We start from the raw sequence: 23,868 nt of genomic DNA, 5'->3' as shown, positions 1-23,868 counted from the left end.
TTACAGTGAAAAATTGCATAAGGTATTTGAAAAATACACAAACATCTGTGTATTTCAAAAATGATATAAATTTCAATGGCTTTATTTGTATAAGAGAATATATATTCAAAGACCTTTCATGAAAAATGGCAGTACACTATACATTAAACTCTAGTTATGCCTTTTAATGTGATTTTTTAAAAATCATAACTTAATGGTGACATCCTCAAAAATGACGAAATATAAACTAAACTGTTTATGCAAATTAACTATCATTCAGTAATAATACATTTTCTTTCCAAATGCAGATTAACTTTTATTTATCAGTATTAAAGCAAATTGAATTGTCAGTTTAATGTATATATATATATATGTATATATATATATATATATTTTACCTGTATGATAGTAAAGAGGTAGACTCTCCCTTCCTCTTTCTTTAGGTCATTCATGTACATTGGTGCACCCACCAAGAGCACATCTGTAATGGTGTCTTTATCCACATCAACTGAACACAGCACGCTACCAAAATAGGAGCCAATCTGGAGTAATAAAGCATATTAACCTTAAGATTACTAGGATTCATATACTTCTAATATCACATGGAACTTTTATTCACTCACTCAACACACAAAAATTAAGTGTTTACTACCTGCAAGGTGCTGGAAACATAAAGGGACAACGTATTCTCTTCCTTCAGGCTGTGTCATGATCTAACATCTGATTCTTAAACCTTAGTGTGGACAAGAATCACCAAGAAAGTGTCTTTAAAATACAAGTTCCTGAGACCCATTTCTAGAGATTCTGGTGTAATGTCTAGGCTGTGATCCAGAACACAGCATGTTAAACCAGCACTCCAGGTACTGAAGCCAGTGGGTCAAAGGCCACGCTTACAAGACAAACCCTTAGTAGGTACGTGAGGCGTGTTGTAGAGCATGGCACGAGGGGTACAAGCAGGGGGAACAAATTATTGCGCTTTTGTGGTAAAATAGATTGTAATAGAGGCAAGTCTCAAACGCTGAGTGAGCAGAGTACAGGGGAGTCAGGAAGGCTTTGAAAGCTCAAGTAGTATTTGAATCTCATCTTAAAGAGGACAAGGGGTTTTTTAAGTGGAAAGAAGTGGAAAAGCACAAATGATGTGAGCATCCTTGGCATGATCTGGGACAGGTAAGTAGTTGCTGGATAGATCAGGACAGGAGGAGTAGGTGGAGATAAAGTAAAATAAGAGAGGCCAGGACTCCGAACGTTTGCTCCATTCTACAATGTTTACTGCATGCCAGTGAACACTTTTTTAAGGATTTAAAAATGAATAAGAAATAATTCTTCCATAGCACTTTCACTGTTATTTTTACAATTAAAAAAATATTTCTTTAAAATATTAAAAAGGAGGGAAAGTATGGGACCATAGTTAATTTGTGGTCAAGAAAGTCAAAAACTCAGGTCTTCTTACTGCTAGATAATCCATAGCAACAGTGGGATCAGATTTAATCCCGAGAAGAGAAATCCATGGTTAGTTCCTCTGACTCAAAGAAGAAAATCATTTTCTGTTAGTTGTCAGGGATCAGTGATGCTCATTACATGTATGTGTCAAGTTCATGGGTCAAAATTGCTTAGTAAGGAAGCAGGAACCAATCAGCTGGCCTTCGTGCTAGCAACAGGCCTTTGCTGTCGTGGGCCATAAGTGACATTTGTCATAGGGTCTTCCTACCAAACTGTCACATCAGTAGAAAATGACAGAGAAGAGTGGTGGTTTAGTTTTAGAAATGTCAAAGTCAACTGGATGCTTTGAAAGGCTCAGATGTAGAAGCTCAGTCCCTATAATGTCATAATACTCCCTTCTCATTATTTCTCCTCCAGATCCCTGGCTCCTAGTGTGGGCTTGTCTACAAGGCAGTGGTTAGACGCCTGCCGTCATGACTAAAAAATGCCTGTGAATTATTAATCTGAGGAGCCAAAAATACGAAGCAGAATGTAATCAAACAGCACAGGCTTTGAGGCCAGACAGGATTGGGTTTTAATGACAGCTCAATCCATTAAAGCTGTGTGACCTTAGAAAGCTAGTTATACTCGCAGAGAGCAATCAAAGGGGGATGGTAGGTCTTCTGAGCATTGTTGTGAAGATTTAAGGAATATAGTAAATTCAGATTACAGAGCCAATCATAGAGTACCGGTGAGGGCATGTTAGTTTCCACATCTACCCAACTGACTCCCCACCTGTCCCAGTTCTCCGTAAAGTTAATTTCACCTGCTAAGCAATGAGATTTACCTGGTCACCTCTGTGAGCCTGAATAACTGTGACATTGCCATTCTCGTTAACACTGAACAGCACTATCTGGCCGGTGTAATTTGCCCGAGGAGCACCAGCAACAAAGTGGGTGCTTTTTCCTGTAGAAATTGTAGTCACAGAATAACCTAAAAAAAAAGGAGACATGAGTGACTACCACTGAATTTCTCAGCCAGATAAGGTTAAAAAAAGTTAGTAGAGGTGATCAGAAGTCCTTTCCTGTCAGGTGCGATGCATACTTCCTAGTGCTCCTAAGTCTAGCATTGCGGGCATGTCTTTCTTTTTCTAAAATGAATTGCTCCTGCCCTTTGACCTGCAAACGTGAGACCTCTGCCTATGAAGCCGGTCCTAGATTCTGGGTTGTCCTCATCAGCCACCTGTGAACTTGGCACTCAACAAATATTTCTTGAACTAATGAATAAATGAATTTAAAGATAGTGCTGCATAGGGGAAAGAACACAGGCCTTGGAATTAGCCCCAGGTGCGGATTCTGCATTACCATTTACTGGGTTGTTTAACTTTAGGCAAGTTATTAACCTTGTTAGCTCTCAAAGGTAAAATAGCTCTGAAACGAATTGAATGTTTATGTAGGTAGACTAGCCAGCTCAGGAACCGTCCCGTAATAGGTCCTCAAAATTGGTGGCTGCTTATTCTAAGCACAAGAAGACGAAGAGCTCTAAATTAATATCAGACTACCACTTACTGTATTGGCCTTTAGAAACTATTTCCATTTTGGAGAAACACAATCATGTTCCAGCGGTTACAACCACTTGAACAGCCAGAAGAGATTTGTGAGTACAATATAGTGTTTCATTAAGTAGTTATGGATTAAGGCCTGATTGGCAAAGAGATTATATACATAATAATTATGATAATTAGATGACAGTTCAAGGATTTTGCTGAACTGACTCTGAGATTCAACAAATAGCTAGTTTACAGGAAGGGGACTTAAGTTTGCTGAGCCAGACACTGCTATACCTTACCTAAATAGGAACTGTGATTTCTGTCTTGCAGAATTTGGTCAAAAGCTTGTTTAGGAAAGATAAAATGCCCATGAGATGTCTCTTGGACAACTGTCCCACTCCAGCCAAAAGCTCCCACTGCACCCAGCATCAGAATATCCTAAAATAATTGAAAAATGAAGATCATTAAAACAAATCACCTTTAAAGCATAAAAATGCAGGGTAGGCAAAATATTGAAATAAATTGTTTAGAATTAAAAGAAAAGAATCTAAACATGATGTAAAATATATATGAATGTATGTTGATATATCACAGAATTATTCTAATATATTTGTGCTGGAGAATAAGCCTTCCCATGGTTCATGTTATCTTGGACTTTATTTAGTATGACATATTATGTACATAAAACTTTGTAATAAGTTGTAGCATTGGACGGGTACATAGCCATCTTCAAATATCCATTCAAAGGCATACATTTACAAATGCTGAACCCTCATGAGCCTTTAGGAAGGAGTCAGAAGTGCGTTTCCAGCCCCACATATTCATAAAGAAAAGCTCACAACTGGATATGAGACACGCTTGAGAAATAGTAAGTGCTGATGATGGAGGAGAGACGGTGATGTGGCTGCTAACCCAGGCATGTCTTGGGGGGTCCTCTTCTGACCTATTCTATTCTCAACTTTCATTCTCTCTTCCTGACTCCTTCCCCACTGTCCTCTAGCACCTCTATGTTCCTCTATCCCAGCTCTTTGACAGAGGCACCTGTAGCTGTGACATTCAATCATTGGAAGGGAAATAACCGCTGGTGAGCCCTGGAGAGGGCCGGGGGAGGAGAGGCTACTCTGGATTGGCTCAAAACCCAATGTGAATATTCAAAGCTGTAAATCATGGAAAAGGCAGATTTGGTCAGGATGGGATATTGGTTTTTTTTAATTTTTTGATCTTAGATTCTGGAAAACACCAAAGGTATAATTTTGGATAAAAAAATACAAGCCATTAAAAAAAGAGCAAATAGGGAAATGATGTGTCCCACTTTGGGAACAAGAGACCATGAGGTTATGTGAATGATTGTAATAAAATCACAGACTCTGAATCTGAATCTGGCAAGCATGAAAGGGCTTCAGGGCAGGTACAAAAACCTCATGGAATAGTGTATAAAATTCGCTGTGTGTGGATTCATTTACATTTTTTCTGAGGGAAAGATCCATAACTTTTATAAACATCTCTAAGGATTGATGATCCAAAAACAGCACTTTTTATTCTAGAGAAAATAAGTCGTTCGTGGTTCTCTGACTCACTGATCAAATCTCCTGACTTCTTATTGCCCCCTAAATATTCCCCAGGCCTCACATCTTTTCAACGCTTTCTCTACCCTTCTCATATCCTGAACTGAATTAGAACCAGCAGCCTGAAAGGTGGATGTTTCTGAGAACCAAGAATGGACAACAGTGGTGTACTCCAGTCTCGTCTCACATTTTCCTTAACTCTTTACTTTTCAACCATTTTCTGTCTCGGCTCTTAGAAAATGATACAAAAGCAACTCAGAATTCAGCAATGACACTGATGACAAGAGTGTATGTTTTTAACAAATGTTAATAGTTAATTGATTCAAAGGAAATTCCTGCAGGGATAATACCTTAAATTAATATAGTGCCTGTGCCCTGGAGCACTCAAAGGCTTTCTTGTATATTATCATTTTTTTCCCATACAAAATCCCTGTGAAACAGAGAAGGGAAGGTATTAATCTTCAATTGTTAGATGGTAAGTCAGCAGCACAAAGAAACTAAACTATATGACTAGGAATCCGAACTGTTGATCACTAGATGGCTGTTTCTCCACTTTATGTCTAAAGCTACTGTGTCCAGAAATGTTAGGCCAAATGGCAGCATGGCTTGAGTTTGTCTGATATACACACATTTTGAGAAGAGTAATCTGCGCTGAATCCTACTTGTGACATTTCCATCTGGAAGTTGTCCCCTCCTTGAACAGTACCTGGGAAATATCAGTTTCAAAAATTATATTACTGTAAGCAATTTTAAATCAAGTTTTAAAACACAGGCATACTCATACACACACACACACACACACACACACACACACACACACACACACACACAAAATGTTCTGATGTTCACCCAAAAATATAGAGCTGGTAGATTCTGGGAAGGAGAAATCACTGAGAGTGTTCTAGCAGATCACAGAAATCCATAATACTTCCAAGGTAGTGTTCAAAGTTGGCATTAATCTTAATTAAACATTAATGTATTTTATGGAATACTTATGAAGTTCCTGATATCAAAGAACACTCAACAAAAGGTATGAGGTAAGGTGAAAACTGAGGTGATAATTTTTTTTAAAAATTTATCATTGCTAGGCAAGAAACTAACTGAATTTTTAGCTCTTAAATATTAGTACTAATAAATGTGCAAATATCTCGGCTGCAACTGGAAGAGCTAGGCAATGGATCTGTAGTGAGGACTAGGCTGAGAAGTAATTGGGTTAGCTACTCAAGACTGAGTAGGAATTCTACCAGTTGGGAAATTTGTTCCAGTTCTACACAGTTCTGCCACTAACATCATAAGACTCAATTAGTACTCATTTTCCATATAGTGTGGTCAAAATGGTTATGTTTCACTAATCTTTACATAAAAGGAAGCTAAATTCCTAGACTGACACTTTAATATTAACATATTAATAGATAAGAAGACAAATGGTACTGCATGACATAGTCTTATTTAGAAGACATAATAAGTTTCACAAGATGAGTAGATAGAATTTTTAATGAAATAGGACAGTGCTCCCCAAAAGTCCATAATAGCAGATAATGCTCAAAATCATTTCCAGTTAGCTTGTAGACCGCAGCTGTCCTCATTCATGCCACTACAAACACACAGAATTATTAGTGTGGAGACCCTAGGAATTTTGTATTATCTCAGGGCATACTGGATCTTGATGATGATTTAAACAACTTAAAAGCACATGGGATATTGAAGAAGCAATAAAACTCTTTGGATAGAACTTTCCAGTGGATAATCAGGAGATCAAAATTTAGCTATAGGAATGAATACTTTATGCAATCCCCTGGGCCTCAGATTCTAAGGCTATACCCAATTCACAGGTGCTCAACAAAATATGCTCTTCATTGCATATTGGTACTTGGGTTAACTGTCTGGAGTCAGGATTTGGGTCATGTAGGACTTTCACCAACCGTGAAGTGTGTTTTAGTCCTCCATACAGTGAGCTCCTGAACACACAGGATTTCTGAACTAACTAGACCTTTCAAGGCCACCTAAGTAAAATATTTCAGGTCTGATAAATAAATTATTTCCTCAAAAGCTGAACTATTAAAAATCTTTGCTGTATTTTTCTAATTTTAAAAGTATATATGCTTATTGTAAACAAATTCAAGAATTTTAGAACTTACACCATAAAAAGGTAAAACTACAATTATTAATATAAATTGTGAATAATAAAATTGTAATTTTGTAAATTGTAAATAATTTGTAAAATTGTAAATAATGGATATTACTAAGTTGCTCCCCCAGTTATAACAATTTATTATCTTAGCAACAGCTTCTTTGAGCTTCTTTGCTTCCCAATAATCTCCCCAAGATTAAATATTATTAATCTATGCCATCTTTAAGGCAAAACATAAGGTTTAATTCATAATTTTAAATATTGACTGAAACTGGGAATATTTTCTTATGTTTATTGGTCATTTGTATTTTATCACTTATAAACTATTCTAATACTTACGTTCTTTGTCCATTTTTCTTACTGATTCATATAAGAGTTCTTTTTATATAAGGCATACAAGTTAACATTAACAGAGAAAGTATGATGATAAAATAAGCAATTCATTTTAAAAGTTTTGGAAAAAAATTCTTGAAAGGAGTGTTTTTTACCTTCAATGCTGAAAATCTGTTCCCCTAATGTCCCAGCCTTCTCTAGTAGAGCTGCTTCATCAGACACGTTGAAAAAGTATCTTTCTGTTGGAATACTAGCAATTGCTTTGATTTCTTTTATTAAATTTTTAGTATCAAGGGCATTTCTGTTTAAGTACCCAAGAACCTTGAAAATAGAGGAAGAGGAAAAAAGGTCATTACCACTGTACTCTAGTTTCCCTAAGTTCTAGTCTATTGTTTTGTACACAATAGCCCCTCTGGAGAAGTAAATCAAGCAACGTCTTCACAACCCTTTATTCAGTTGACAGAACTGAAAATCAGCAAGAAGCAGAAATAGAGTAAAAACTTTCTTTTATATTAAACTATGAACAGCCAATGGGAAAGTGCAGCATTGAGAAGCGACACATTAAAGGAATATTTACCCAACAGCCATAACACAAGTAAAAAGAAGAGCCACTTACTGCTATGCCAAACCTCAGTATATTGTCATTGTTGCATTGATCAATCACATCTTTCAACATTGAACCATCATGCGATTCACCATCAGTTACAACCACCATTACTTTGGTAGCACTTGGTCGTCCACCAGAAGCTGCTGAATAAGCGAAATCTCTGTGGCAGATAAAATTAAAGATTCACTATCAAAAGATGGAGTTAATATGTGGACCTCTGGTTTGAAATAGAAATCCAAAATCAGCTTCTTTAAGCACAACGATTGTGACTTAGAATTTCTCTCCATATCATCTCGTGACATATTTAAGTCATGTATCATGGCTTGTGTGTGTATATATGTACATGTATTCACCCTAGGATTCTTCAGAATTATTTTCTTATAAGAAAGTTGAATTCATTAATGCTAATCAACATAGTAAAGATATTGCTGTCATAAGGTTTACTCATTGGACCTGTATTTACTTTTTCAATACTTATTTTCAAAAGTGTAATAGATACATATGGTAAAAAAAATTCAAAGTATTTGGAAAGGTATAAACAAAAATTTGACACTAAGCCCCTCACTTAAGGTAACCACTATTATCAGTTTCTTATGTTTCCTTCTAGAAAATGTTTTATTTATATGTAATATGGTTGTGTGCATAGGTTATAGCTTAAACTTTTACTCAAATGGGGACACATTCTAAACAATTGTTTTCATTTTGATGGAGATCTTTCCATCTGTACATATGAAATCCTCATTCTTTTTTAATGGCTGCAACATATTTCATTATTTGGAGGCACCACAGTTTATTTAACCAGTTCCCCATTATTGGGTATTCAGGCTGTTTTGAGTTTTACAAGTAAGGTTGTAATGAATATCCCTGTGTATATATCTTGGCATACTTTTTCAAATGTATCAATGGGATAAAATCTTAGTAGTGAAATTATTGAGACAAAGGTTATACACATTTCAAATTTTGATAGACAATGTCAAATTCAATGTATTTAAAACTGAGCATATTATTTTATTTCCTGAAATCTTTTTTGTATTCTATATTACAGACTACAGAATTATAGAAAATATTCCATATTTTTCAGGCAGACGAATTTGAATTATAGTACTCACATCAGATCCTTTTTGAGTGACATATACTCTTTATAACATGCTGTAGATCTCATGTATAATTATAAGGTTTTTGAGGACAGAACTGTGCTTTATTTAGTTTTAACTACCTGCAGTGCTTTGTTGAATGCAGGTTAAATAAAGTGAACTGAAACATAGCAATATTATGGCAATATTTACTGAAAGAATGTCAGATTCTATTCAATGTTTTTTGGTTTTGTTTTTGTTTTTTGAGAGATAGAATCTTGCTCTGTTACCCAGGCTAGAGTTCAGGGGCACAATCATAGCTTACTGCAGCCTCGAACTCCTCCGCCGAAACGATCCTCCTGCTTTAGCCTTCCGAGTAGCTGAGACTACAGGTTAGCACCACCATACCCCGCTAATTTTTAATTTATTTTTTGTAGAGATGGGAGTCTCACTATGTTGTTCAGGCTGGTCTTGAATGCCTGGCCACAAGCGATCCACCTACCTCGGCTTCCCAAAGTGCTGGGATTACAGGTGTGAGCCACCACGCCCACCTGGTCTATTCAATATTTTAAAGAAACAGACCAATAAAAAAAAAGAGAGAGAGAAAAGAAATACAGGTAATTACATTCTGGGAAGTACGAGTAAAAAGTTGAATGATTCTCCTAGCACTGAGAGATTAAATCCTGTTAACTTTGACAATCATGGTGAGAGGGAGATACAAAATGGCACAGGGGAGAAAACCAAAGTTTTGAAAGATGGTGAAAGCAAGAAAAGTTCCACCTCCATGGACAGTGGCCATTATTCTGGAGAAGAAAGCCTGTCAGGCCCCCTGGCTCCTTCCAGGGAAAAACGCCACACCCACATTTCCTGCTGAAAACAGGGGCCCTCAGCAGTTTCTCACTCCAGGAAGGCCATTGTCTATCTCTACTTCTTCTCCTTAGTCCAGTTGCTGGACTGGGAAGGGCACTTTACTAAATGGTAGCTGACCTATTGATTGGTCAGCAGCTTATGACATGGCCTGGCCGAAAGGGACATCTTAATAGGGACAGTAAAGATTAACCTAATCAATGATGTCTTCTCTTGTGGGGAATCTGCTTTTGAGACATATGGAGATAGTCACCAGATAATAGAAGCAGCAACTAAAATATACACACAGAAAAAAGAAGTGACAGATATAATGGGAAATGCAGAAATAGAAATGACAGGATGTGGTGACTGACCAGATGTGTGATGTAAGGAGGAGCTAAATGAACAAAGAAAACCATCAAGTGTGTAGTCGGAATGACTGAGGAAGTAGGCAGCAACATCAATCAAAATGGCAAAGCCATGAGGAGTGGCATGTCAAAGAATTAGGCCAGTTGAGGACATACTGAATTTGGTACACAAGCAACACTCCAAATAAAGATATTCAGCATTAGCTTCGTACCTGTGTGAGTTTTGGGAGAGAGTTCAGGGCTGATAACCTACCAATGGGGTAACCTACACAGAGCTGATGCTAGTGCCGTGAGAATGGATACAATTCCTAAAAGAGAAGGGTAATAAAGAAGAAAGGGCTCTGTTTAGTGAAGAAAAAGTAGGAACAGGAGCCAGTGAAGAGGTACAAGTTGTTGACAAGAAGTTGGCAGGCATTCCAAAAGATTGTGTTGTCATGGCAACTGGGTTGGGAATAGCAGCGAGTGTTCATCACTATCAAATGGTCAGAGGAGGCCGGGCGCGGTGGCTCACGCCTGTAATCCTAGCTCTGGGAGGCCGAGGCGGGTGGATCGCTCGAGGTCAGGAGTTCGAGACCAGCCTGAGCAAGAGTGAGACCCCATCTCTACTAAAAATAGAAAGAAATTATCTGGCCAACTAAAAATATATATACAAAAAAAAAAAATTAGCCGGGCATGGTGGCTCATGCCTGTAGTCCCAGCTACTCGGGAGGCTGAGGCAGGAGGATCGCTTAAGCCCAGGAGTCTGAGGTTGCTGTGAGCTAGGCTGATGCCACGGCACTCACTCTAGCCCGGGCAAGAAAGAAAAAAAAAAAAAAATGGTCAGAGGAGCCAAAGAGGCAGGACCATTGGTTTGGGGGACTAAAAGGGCCACACTCACCTACTAGCAGACAGATAGTTTTCAAGGAAGTGGAGGAAGGAAGTGGAGACACTTTTTTCAAAGAATTATGGTAGTGGAAAGAAGGAATTTGCAAGATCAAAAAGGCAGAAAGGAGGTTTAAGGGAAGGTAAGCTTATCATTCTCATTTATTTTTTAACCACAGAAGAGTGTTTAGCATTTTTGTAAAGGGACTTGGTTAAAACAGAGGTGAAGATGAAGGTCAGTGGAACTGAGAAAATAGAGAAACTGAGATAAGAATGAGGACAGTACTATACAGTTGTAAAATTCACACTTCCACAGATTGTCATTAGTATGATGAACTCATTGAGTTCAATTCAAACTCGTGTTTAAGGTTCTATGGCCCTTGTTAATTTGAATGAAGTGCCCCATGAGCTGTCTGAAGCTCAGATAAATATTAACAAATAATGACAGATTTCTCCATTTCCTACTGTTTTATCCTAAGGTCTTCTCATTTCATTTACTTCATATAAAATCTTTAAAAATCATGTAATATAAAAACACTAGAATCAGAGATTTTTCACTTTCTTTTCCAACTGTCTTCTCAAAGTATTCAAGTCATAGAATGCTCAGACTTTTTTATTAGTTCTGATTTAAGTGTGAGTACCAGGTATATTATTTTTCTTTGTTATTTCCTTCTTTTTTCATACTTATTGGCACTTTTGTGTTATTAAAAGTTTGGCCTACTAGCATCAAAACTTACCTTGCAAATTGAATTGCTTTGAATGTGTTTGTGAGGTCCCCACCATATTGGGATGTCTGGGATGTTGCCACAATCATTTCATCTTTGGTTGTAAAAGTGTTCAAGTTAAACACAACTCTTGGATTATTAGCATACTGAATTAACCCCACCTTTAAAAGAGCAGAAGTTTATTAATGGGCTGTCATTAAGTAATAAATAATTTCTATTTAACCAATATAATAAAAATAAACAGTGCATTTAGGCATGGTCTGATAGCTTGAGGGGATCACTTTCAACTTTGTTCTTGATAGTTATTTTTCTTTCAATGGAATAATTTCTTCTTTGTTAGAGGCCATCAGTATACAACAGTAGTACTATTGCCAAGCAAGATGATGTGCTACAGCTTACGATTTGGTTCTCAAGAGTAATAATTGTAGATTTTTAAGCACTGCCCTATAATATTTCAATATGAATGAATATTAGAACAAGGTTTTTAATAGGAAGATTAAAATTAACATTCTAAAATAACATTCAAATAAACATTCTAATTAGCGATGGATATACGCTTATAAGCAATCCTAGTGGAGGGTAACATCTCATCACTTCAAAGTAATTGTGTAATAGGGAACTAGAGTTGGACAAAAGGAAAACCAATGTGCTCCTAATCAATGTAGTATATTTGGGAGTATTTCTTGTGCTGCATTTCCTATATTATGGGCCTCAGCATCTCTGGAGGGAAGTTCCTATATGTGCAGGGAGTTTCTGGCCTTCAGAGAAAACGCCATTAGAGACAATCTTATTTGAAAGAGCTGAGAGAAAGAAGAACTTCTGAACAAGATGCTTGGGGACATTTTCTAATCCTAGAGATAAGAAAGTCACATCTTTATGTTAATGTTCTTGTCCTCAGGCATTGAAATCATCCTCTAAGCCTAGGAGATGGGCTTTCCAGAACAGGAAGTGGTAATAAGGGATCAGTAGTGGAGAGGCTCTCTGAAATAGAGGTCAGTATGGAAGGAGCAGGGAAGGGGCAAGAACTGGATTTCTGAGTTCAATCCACTATTTTTTGCTAGGGAGGAAGATGGTAACCCCATCTTCCTCTCACAACTTCTGTGTGAGAAAGGGGAAGAAAAATTTAAAGAATTGTGGTATATCAGGACTTATAGAAAAGTCAAATTTAAATTGTAAGAAGAGAGACTGAGTTAAATCACTTCTAGAGAGGCATAAGATGCATTGTGGTTGGAAGACACTGAAGAGGAAGGCCATGAATTCTGCATGAGACTATTAAATAAAATAAGTCATGTTATAGGGGCTTACCCATTTAGAGACAGAGAAAAGTAAGCAGATACATATGAAAACCTCTCTTATAAGGGATCATAACAGTGGTGCTTTCCAGAAACCAGTGTTATACCAAGTCTAATTTGACAGAGTTTTCTGGGAAAAGCCCACAGTGAAACTTCCAAAGCTTCAGTGGGTATTAATGTCCTCTTGGTACTGAAAAGCAACATCAATGGGGAAAACGTGTAACAATACTTTATAATACTTTATAGGAATGAAGAAAAGCAAATTTCAATAAAGATAACTGCTCAACACCTAAGGAAAAATATTCCAAGAGTTGTTACTAAATGTTGGGCGTTAGAGTATCAGAAGCAATCCAAGAACATACACTGGTAACTCTGTGAACTGGTCCCTGTTGATACTGATTCAGTGTGCTGCCACAGCCAGGACGACCCATGAAGTGGCAAATCCAATCAGAAAGGAAAACAACAACAAACCCACATATAATCAGGAAGTAAACTCTTAAATTAATTGCTATTTATTGTTTTTACAGAAACATGAAACTTCTGTTCCTGAGTTTTGATTGCCTACCTCAAGAAGATATAAAAGCAAGTTAAAGACTTCTTAAAACATAGAGAGCTATATCAAATTATTGAAAAGACTTACTCTGTTTAAAAAAAAGGCAGGCTGGACTAAAATGTGATAAAAATTATAATATAATAAATGATAGAATTATGTTTAGTGACTTATTTATAAAAATCCCAGAATTCAAAGATAATTGTTTTACCAGTAGAGTAAACAAAAGAAATTAATTATTAGTTCAAATGGACATAAAAATACATGTTGAATTTTAAAATGTATTAATAAACTCATGGGTTAGAGGGGCAAAAATAGGTAACTAAAAAAGGATTAAGATGTTATATCCTATACTCTTGATTTCTGTGTCAGAAATAGAACTCCAAGGGTCAAAAGACCAGCACAGGGCAAAGTCTGAGGTAAAATAACCCAATATAGTACAAGTTTCAATCAACTCTTAACATTTCCATTAAATGCATTTAAAATGGGGATTTGGCAAATGCAAAAATTAAAACTTCATATCTAACCATGTTTTTTCAGGGAAAAAGCCATGGATTAGTTTGTATATTTCTGACATCCATACCTGTGTCTTTGTGGGGCCTATATCCAGGCCTTGTACAAATTTTTCCAAAAAATTCTTTACTGCATCCCAGGGATAAATACTGTTTGATTCATCACATACAACCACAACATCTATGAGGGAAGGGCAGGCTACACAAGAAAAGAAGAAAGAAGCAGATTTCCATAGGTAAGTCAAACTTCACACCCATATAAAAATGAGACTTAGGGAGGATCGAGTGGCACTTGTTCATAAATTCCATCCCTCCCCCCTTTAACTATAAGGCATTGCTCATGCCATCTCTGCATTCATAACTTACTCTGAACTGCAGGTGAAAAGCTGTCCAAGAGCTGAAAATCGGGACTGACATCAGAACACACACCAGTTGTGTAATACTGATTTCCACACTGCTGTGCCCACAGAGGACCACATGTCTTCAAAGAAATGATAAAACAATAAATAGAAACACATGAAAAATGCTAACCTTCTACCTCTCCATTGTGGAACTCAGAAATCATTTCTATTCTTTCCCAAGATACTAATAATTGTTAACTCTTGAAACTAACAAGTCAAAAATGCCTTTGAGTAAGAGTCCACTGGGGCAGGCAGGAGTGATGGAGAAGGTGGCAGGTGATCTGTGCCCAGTGCAGGCCTCCAGGTAGGGGAGCTGGGGACTGTCAGTGAAGGGAGGAGCCCGTCAGGCCACCCACCAAGCTACAGAAAAGGGGTACATGGTGTTTTCCTTCCAGAGAACACCCAGGAGGAGAATGAATGCAAAGTTCACTTTTTGTCTCTCAGTCACCTGTGCCTCAGGTGCTCCACCTGTAAAATGAGGATGATCATACCTCCTATCTTTCAAGCTTGTTGTGAAGATTAACTGTGTCTATAGATATAAAACACTTAGAACAGTGCCAGGTAAGTAGCAAGCGCTATGTAATTGTTAGCCAGCGTCATTGTCGTGGTTATTGTTGAATACCAGTTTCCTCCAGTTCCTTCCATTCATACACCTAAGTAGAAACCATAGACCCAGTGGCCTCAAAGGCCAGGCAGTGACCCTTGAAGAGAGCCTGGGGTTAGGTACAGGCATCACGGCGAATGAGGAAGCCCTGCCTGTGTACAGGCCCAGGCTACCACGGTTCCTGCCCACCCACTTTTGTGAAACTGGCTCTGTGTTGCCAGATTCCCCCATTTTTAAAGGAGAATCAGAGAGGGCAAATTTCATATGAAAATTCATTTTTTAAAAAATACTCTATATGCTTAAGCAAACACAAATGACGTTTACTGACTGCCAATTTTTAACTTTGCTATAATGTATTTCTTTACTTTGAGGATGTCAAAACCCCCTAATTCTACTTCCTAATTAATTTCAGTCACCAGAGCTGGCTGGCACTTACTTGTCTCCTTGCTCACATCATGTATACTCCAATTCTTAATATCTCCACTAATGCAATCCCAATTCTCCCCTTTTCAGGAGTCCTTGAGTGCCAAGAACTCCTGACTCAATTATGATTAAGTTACATGGGGAGCATTTGATCAAATAATACTAAAATCGCCAGATGGGAAAGAGAAATCTAGTCCAGATCCAAAAAAATGCCTACAAAGTTTAACATTATGTAAAGCTGTGGATCAATTATTAAAACTGAACAGGAGTGTGGACTTGCAAGAAGCAGTTGGAAAAATAAAAGGGACTTTATGTGACCCACTTTTAACTGTAAGTAGCTCAAAGGGGAAGCAGCTGTGGTCATATTTCATGCTCAATGAACAAGGCATAGTTTTCCCCCTATAAAATTAGTTCATTTTGCCAATTAGTTAGGAGAAAATCATTATTAATGCCTTTGGTTAGTTTACTAAATAACACATACCAGTTATTGATTCCTATACCCCCATTCCTAAGTTTTTTTTCATCACCTTGAAAAATAACTCATAAAGAAAGAAAAATAACTCATGAAATATTCAAGAAAAGAATTTTTTTGTTTTAAAAGCAATGGAAAATAGCATTAAGAAGTTGAAATTAGAATATGCCAATTGTTAATGCCAGAACTACATTCCTGCTTTAAGCCCAGAACTTAAGAAGTTTCAAAAAAATGTGATGATTGTCAGTCTTTTCCACATAATTCTTAAGAGTATCTTGTGATTTTGACCTTTTAGATACATAAAGGAAACTTTGACTTTTTTCTTTCTTCTTCTTCTCTCTCTCTCTGCTTCTCTGCTTGCTCCATTGACTATTAAATTAATCTCTGAAATTCTCTTGCAATTTTATTTTACTTTATCTGGAGTTACAGATTAAAAATTTTGAGGCACAGTCTGTAATCCCTAAATCTTAATATGTTCTTCTTTCTGATTTATTTAACCTTAAAAAACAAGCAAATAAAAAAAAGATGAAGGTAACCCTATTTATTATAAAGGCTTTGAAATATCATAAACCATGAAGATTTCCATTGCAATCCTCACATATGAACTGATGTAACATATATTTTAGCAATATCTAATTTACTTAGCAGCACCAAAGTCATCTGAATACTAATATCTATTAGTAAAAATAAAATTAGATTGTTCAAAATGAATTATATTTTTAGAATAATGAAGTTATTAAACATCGGCTTTTAAGTTAGCATGTAAATGGTCTAGATAAAACTAATGTGAAGTTCAGTTAGGGTTTCTAAGATAATTTTAATGGGATTACAACTAGGATATACCTATACAAACTAGTAGAAATTTTGATAGGATTGGATTTTTATTTGCCTTTAAACTTTTTTTTTTTTGGTGTGCAATGTTTTTCATTTTTTATATACTGAAATCTTTTCAACAGTTTCCCATATTATTACTTCTATTAGTTCTAAACTCAGAAATTCTTCCTTCCTTCAGAAAATTTCCATTGTCCTCTGTTTTTTTATCTTAACTCTTTATTTAATTCACTTGAAAGTATACTTGAATATGCAAATTATTAACCAATTAATTGTCCCCAGACCACTGTTAAATGAGGCATTCTATTTCACTGATTTGTGATGTCTTTTCCTAGGATTTTAGAAACTAAATAGGAGTAAACACTGACATGAAATAAAATGAGAGACTGTGCCTTGCCTTAAATAATACGAAATTAGTCAACGGTTACAGGAAATGATTAAAAACAAAAGTTCTTTTTAGCTTTGAAACCTACTTTCTGAATTAGCAGTACCTATCTTGAACATTCCTACAGGAAATAGAAACGAGATTTGGGGTTCTGCTGTTACCAACGAAATACTCAGCACACCCACCAGGGGCAAAGAATCAGTGTTGCTTTTGTTCCCTTTTTTTCAAAACATCCTGTGGCAATGATTTTGCAGAATACGCTAAAAAGGCCACACATCAACAGATTAGTTAGCAAAAAGCAAGCTCTGAGCATTTAAAGCTCAAGGTCTGATGTGATGGGAAGGGTGGCGAGCAGACAGTGACTACATACTTCCTTGAGAGGAATGACGATTGCAAAAGTAAACACTCACAAGAAACCCTCCGGTTCCCACGTTCCTCGTGAGCGTCAAGCCAAGGCTCATGTTGGTTTTCATCTCGGTAACATTCGGAATGCTTGTGGAAGCTTTCAAAGGGAAAAAGATTTTAAAAAGTGATTCATTCTCAGGCACAAACAGGCACACCCATGTTTTCATGTAGCATTGAATCTAGTGTCACATGTACAGGTTCTTGAGTTAGGTGATGAAGTGCAGGGAAATGAGATGCCTTCAGTGACCTGGCAGCTCACTTTCACGTGTGAGGCTGCGGAGTGAGACACATTACGGCGTGGGATCTGGACAGGACATGACCTATAGACATTTACATTTAAATTTTTTTACAATGTTCTGGCCAAAGAAAACATATCTAAGGACACCATTTGTTCCTCTGCCTCCTCTGCTCTTCCCAAAGTCATGTTGGCTCTATCTAGTGCTTTTTTCTCTGGATTGCTAAAATACCCTTAAAGTGTTATCAAAGAAGGCCCTATGATAGAATCTGACTCAAAGCAATAGTGGGTGAATTTTAAAAGGAAATCAGGAGACTAGCCATGTAAAGTAAGTAAATCTCTCCATCTCCTCTCTCCCATTGATCTAGGGCATGAATCACTGTATTTGGTCTTGAGCTATTAAACATGGCAATGCTCCTCAATAATATCATTATTCACTCATGTTTTCTAATTTCTGCAGAGCCATCATTGCCACTTTCATTTATTCTTAGTTGGATTCCTTCTCTCATTTCCTAGGGTGATTGTTGTAAAACTTCACTGTTCTCAAGCCTCCAACCTCAACCTAGGTCCCATCACTCTCAGTGAATAACTCTTCTACTGCAGAGAACACAAATCACACTCTCAGAATAATCTCAACTTTTCTCTCTCTCATGTTTTTTGGGGGGAGAGATGAGGTCTCAATATGTTGCCCAGGCTGGTTGCAAACTCCTCACATCAATCAATTCTCCTGCTTCTGCCTCCCAAAGTGCTGGGATTGCAGGTGTGAGCCACGGCACCAGGCCTGTCATCATTATGTAAAGATCATTCTTAGAACTCCTACTTTTTCTCTCTTTCCTTTATATCTTAGAGAAGAGAGCATTCTTTCTAAGACTCATTTTCACAGGTACCAATGACATTAATTCCATACAATTAACTCTATCCTTGTCTAATAGGGACTCCCTTTTTACTGCCTCCTGCCACGCTCCCTACAAATAGGATCATCTCCTTTTTACCAGAAAAATCTCCTAACCCTGCCATCCCATAGAACTGTTTTTCCAGCTCTCCTTCCCTACTCAATTTCTAGAACAGGAGGTAGACTTTGACTCCCTGTGCTTAGTCACTACTCACACACTCCTGAATCCTCTGTTATATATTTTCTCCCCACACTACTGGATTTATACTCTAGGTGAGCAAGTTTCAAAAAATATGATCTGCTAGAGTGCAGAAAGAAAATAATAGAACTTCTACATGCATGTTTTTATTCTTTTTAATTTATTTTTATGTGAATGTGTTATTAGGAAGGTAATATGCCAACACACATATATAGTTTTTGAAAAATGATAAAAATATATACATTAGTGGTGAGTGTTCAAAAATTAAGGGTGATATGTTTGGGAAGATATAACACTTTTGAACTATATAATAAAACTTTGGACACTTATCCTAATGTATATATTTTTATTATTAAAAATATATATATACACACACATACACACAGTGAGTGTTCAAAATGTTTGGACATCACTGATCTAGATCACCCACATCTCTTTAAATAAGCCAGGATATTTACTCAGTCCTCATCCCCTTTAACCTCTGTAGCATTTGACTCCATTGATATTCCTTCCATTTCACAGGAAATCTGTTTATTGAGCCCTGTATATGCCAGAAATTATTTTAGATATTAGGTATACAGAGACATGTAAGAAACACTCCTGACCTTGTTTCCAAGTCTTAATCACTATTTTTGAAAGTCTTTGTTTCCTTGATTTTCATAACATTGTATTTTCCTAATTCGTGACTCTATGACTCCTTAGTGCTGAGTTTTCTGGCTGCTGGCTGCTGGCAGCTGGTGTGATGATCAAGTGGAGTGACTTTTACTTGGATCAGGAAATACTGCATGGAAATATCACTCATTTAACTTTCTACCCCTGCACCTTTAGTAATTTTTGTATTATAATAGAAGTCATCTGAGTTGTGGATAATCATCTATGGCTATACCACCCTGAACATGCCCCATTTTGTCTGATCTTGGAAGCTAAGCAGAGTCAGGCCCAGTTAGCACTTGGATGGGAGATGTGAATAATTAAAACAGCAAATAATTCCAAGTTATGGATTTATTCTATTCGAATGCAATCATTTAGACATAATCAGAAACACAGAGTGTTTCTTGGCATCTCCAAACTCAGCCCTAGTACTGATGTTTCCATACTTAATAGTTTGTTTCAAAAAGAGACAGAGAGAAATAAGGATAGCCTCAGATTTCTTTAAGTAATCAGGAAAATAATCCTCAATGTTGATGGAAACCAGTCCATGGTTTGGGAGCAGATGGTTCAGGAGGCAGCACATTCCCCATGCATCTTGTTAAGTCAGATCTCCAAACTGTTTTGGAAATTTGGATACAACTGAGCCTCATATGGCCAAAGAGATAAAGGCAAAAAAGCTGTGTGTTTTTCTTTAAGAAAGAACAATGATTGTTTTAGATGTTTTCAGTTGGGTATACAACAAATGAGATTTTACTATTTGTAAAATACCACTTGCTAATGAAAACTTACTTTGCAAGTTTAGTTTTTCACATGTAGCAGTGGATTGATCAACAGGACATTTATACACATCTCCCATTCGGTTCTCGGGAAAGCCACTCCAGGGTGAACCAACCAGTAACCTAGAAATAGGATTTTTTTATCAGACATAAAAATGTTAAGTAGTTTCTTCAAGATAAAACTGGCTACAAACAGTGAAAAATGCATTTAATTTCAATTTTTAAAGTGAACAGTTCATATTTGTTCAGCTATGATTTGACCTGCTTCCTTTCCTCTTAGCTGATCAAGGTCCTTGGTGAATGTCTGCAGTACCACTGCGCTGCCACACACCCTGGAGGTCCCTCTAAAGTAGCGCTGTCCAACAGAAACAAAGCCACAAGCCACAAATTTAAACCACATACGTAATTTTAGATTTCCTAATAGCCAGCCACGTTAATAAAATAAAAAGCAACACGTTAAATTAATTTTAATAGTATACTTTAACTCAATATATCCAAACTAACATGCAATTAATATAAAAATTATTAATGAGCTAGTTGATATTCTTTTTTCTCTACTAAGTCTTTGAAATTTAGTGTATATATTATACTTAGAGCACATCTTAATATGGAAAGTAACATTTCAAGTGCTCAACAGTCACACGTGGCTGGTGGCCATACGAGCTCTGTCTGGAAAGTATCCAGCCATGTAATTTGAAAAATAGAGACATTTATTGAAGAAGATACAAGATGCTGGCAGTGCCACTGAACACCCTGGATAGGTTCTGTGCCACAGCTGTCACACTTGAAGCCCACATGTTGCACAAAGCTACTTTCAGCTTGCATTTGCTGAAATTTCTGCTTCTTTAACTTTTTAAACTGTAATAGTTCTTTATATTGAGGTAAATTCCTATACATGATAGGAATACTTTCTTCACCCGATGCCTCCTTCAACAGCAATGTTCACGTGGCTATGAAAACAGGGTTGGGCATCATCTTCATCCATATACACTGGTGGTTCATGAGAAGTCATAAAAGTGGAAGGTTTAAAAAGAGGCTTATTAAGATGGTGCTGTCGTCTGCTCATTGAAGACTTTTTGAGTATATATATATATAAGTTTGGTGTTCCTCCTAGGACTGGAATGCCAGCTTTAGTTAGCTTTTAGGAATACTCGGCAGGCAACCTGTTTTGCTGTCCTGTTGCCTGGTTCATCTGCTATCTTCTGCCAGCATCTAGATTCTACTTCTTCAGGAGGGTATTTCAGGAATAGCTGTTCAAGCTTTTTCTGTTCTTCAACAGTCCACAATTGGTTAAATGTTTTGGGTTTGGTATCATCACACAGGCGTCTGAGGACAGCTGTCTGAGCCCTCTGGACCATCACTCAAAGGCAAAGTAGAATATGAAAAGGACTCTCCATCCTTCTTAGGATCTGAAGGACTTTTTGGTTTAGTAGGTAAACGTTTATCAAAAACAGCGTAACTCTCCTAGTAACGTCTTTTACAATTTTTCAATTCTCTTTCAAAGTTCCCAAGGCTATGGGGATATTGGTCCCATACAATCGCAGGTAATTGAACAACTCTGTGGATGTGGAAGCCCTACATCAGCCTTCTTCTGGAGTTTTTTCCACAAATCCAGTGGGATTTTTTAGTGCTTCTCTCTGATGTCTGCCTAAACTTTCAAGGTCTTGGACTGCTTGAGAACGCTGAGCCTCGAGCACAGCAATCGTCTGTAACAGTCTCTGATAACCACGATTCTCGGGTACTTTGTTGTTTTACATCAGTGGTTCTTCCATAGTTATTTCCTTTCTGAATTTGCGTAGGCTCTGGTCTCTTTTTCGGTGATCTTGATTGTATTTGAGAATGAGAAGAGATTTCTTCAAGGTTAGCAATACTACAATTCCTTAAAGTTCTACCACAAAAAGATTCATCCAAGCCATTTGAACCCACTGTTGATATTGTAACATGGGTAGATTGGGAAGTAGCCATGTTACAGCAAGTCCCTGCAACACGGTCATCATGATCCACTTATTGGGAAACCTGTACAACCAAAGATCTATCACTATGGTAATGTTACCTCTTTTCCTTACATCCTGAAGAAGTTGGAACTATGATCCAGAATAGAGCTTAAGCATCAGGGTTTCAGATTCTCAGCTTCAGCCATGCAGAATACTAGAACCTCCCAAATTCTTTTGGCTGAGTACTACCGGCATTAAGATAGGATCCTGCAGACGTGTTTTTTTAAAAGCTAGATACACTTTTTAAAACCGTTTCACCCAGTATTTGACTCCCAATCATCTGTTGATGTCCATGTTACATTGAGACTTCAGGTATTAATTATTTATGTGGTTGTACTAGCACAACTTGATCTCTTTCCCATGGGGCCAGGCACCATGGGCCACTTGGGGAGGTGCTGCAGCTGTGGCCGCTCTCCACCCCCACCATGCCACTTGCTCGGGTGGTCGCTGCCACAGGAAGCCCAACGGTGGTGCCCCAGTGCCCAGAACGTGGATCACTTTCAACAGATTCTTGACCACCTTTGTAGCGTTTGTGCCTCACTTTTATTTGTGCTACACTCATTGCATCGTCTCTGAAAGCCTGCTAAATCATCCAAATAGTTTCCACGGAGGAATGTTCAAGCGTAATGCAAAATTTGATGGGGATTCATTGCTCTACTCACTCAATCATTTTAAATGGGACGGCCACAGAGCACACAAGCTCACTTAACAGTGTCTACTGTCCCACTGACTAGTACAGTGAAGTCATCATTGTTCATGCGTGCATACGGTGTATGCGTCATTGTTTACACATACAATGAAGTCACCACGGTCCACTCTCCTTGGCTGCCAGGTTACATCCATGTTGTCTAACCCATTCTTGTTATATTAACAATGGCTGGATACTTTCTGGACAGCCCTCGTATATTGATCAGCATAGCTCTAAAGAATGAAATGATATTAAAACTAAAAGCAAAAACTAACATTTGTTGAGTGCGTTCTAAGCCCTAAGCCTGTGATCCCCAACCCCTGGGCTGCAGACTGGTACTGGTCCATGGCCTGTTAGGGTCATGCATGAGAAATCTATTGAGGAGGCCCAATGAGGTAGATACAGTGGTGGCCGTGATAAAGCAGTGACTTTGGGATTGTGGGGGGAGGGACATGGTAGTACACTAGGGTGGACAACTGAATGAGAGGAAAGAGAGATATGCTCTCTCATGCATTTTTCCAGCATGGGAATTGAGGGCCTTTGGTAAATCCAGGTGGCAACGTTCAGTGCATCTTCCATTCTTTCAAAGCAGTGCATCTTTCATTCTTTTTCACAGCAAGAGGTGAGTGGCAGGTGAGCAAGTGAAGTCTCATAGCTGCTTGGCTGGGGACCGCTGCCCTAAGTATTTTCATATATTAACTCACTTAGAGAGCAGATGCATTATCTAAGTGGCTTTATGTTTATTGTCTTTATAAAGGGATACTTAGCAAAAAATACAGAACATATATGGAGCTCTCTTTATGTGCAACAACATCTACATATCTAGAATACAGGATGAGACTGGTGTTCACATCCTTCCTTTGGTTAGTTTTACTTCCTACAGAACTTCCCCAACCAGAGAGTATGGTTTTCCTGCAGCAGCACTCATCTGACATTTCTGATGACAGACTGCACAGCATGGAACAGTTTGATCTTTAGAAACTGCAGCAGGTTAATTAATTACTGGACAGCATTCAATTAATAAGAAGCCATATTTACTTCAATGTTTTTTTTTCTTGTCAGAGTTGGGAAGGATTAGATTATCTATCTATGAAACTTAAAT

General features: G+C 37.5%; 1 protein-coding gene and 1 pseudogene across 1 annotated transcript in view; both read right to left on the bottom strand.

Annotated features, from left to right (window-relative positions):
• ITGA2 (integrin subunit alpha 2) overlaps positions 1-23,868 on the bottom strand; it is a 92,014-nt gene that overhangs the window by 28,982 nt on the left and 39,164 nt on the right. Inside the window, exons 3-13 of the mRNA XM_045565931.1 lie at positions 20,098-20,207; positions 17,337-17,428; positions 14,177-14,291; positions 13,882-14,009; positions 11,469-11,617; positions 7,593-7,743; positions 7,132-7,297; positions 5,142-5,218; positions 3,247-3,385; positions 2,246-2,391; positions 378-521 (exon numbers count right to left, since the gene is read on the bottom strand). Of these exons, the coding sequence (XP_045421887.1) occupies positions 378-521; positions 2,246-2,391; positions 3,247-3,385; positions 5,142-5,218; positions 7,132-7,297; positions 7,593-7,743; positions 11,469-11,617; positions 13,882-14,009; positions 14,177-14,291; positions 17,337-17,428; positions 20,098-20,207 (1,417 nt within the window). The remainder of the gene's footprint in view (positions 1-377; positions 522-2,245; positions 2,392-3,246; positions 3,386-5,141; positions 5,219-7,131; positions 7,298-7,592; positions 7,744-11,468; positions 11,618-13,881; positions 14,010-14,176; positions 14,292-17,336; positions 17,429-20,097; positions 20,208-23,868) is intronic.
• On the bottom strand, positions 20,320-22,640 carry LOC123648521 (annotated as a pseudogene).

The sequence above is a fragment of the Lemur catta genome, chromosome 12 (genome assembly GCF_020740605.2).
Source record: "Lemur catta isolate mLemCat1 chromosome 12, mLemCat1.pri, whole genome shotgun sequence".
NCBI classification, from domain to species: Eukaryota; Metazoa; Chordata; class Mammalia; order Primates; family Lemuridae; genus Lemur; species Lemur catta.
This window is presented reverse-complemented; position numbering and strand designations above follow the sequence as displayed.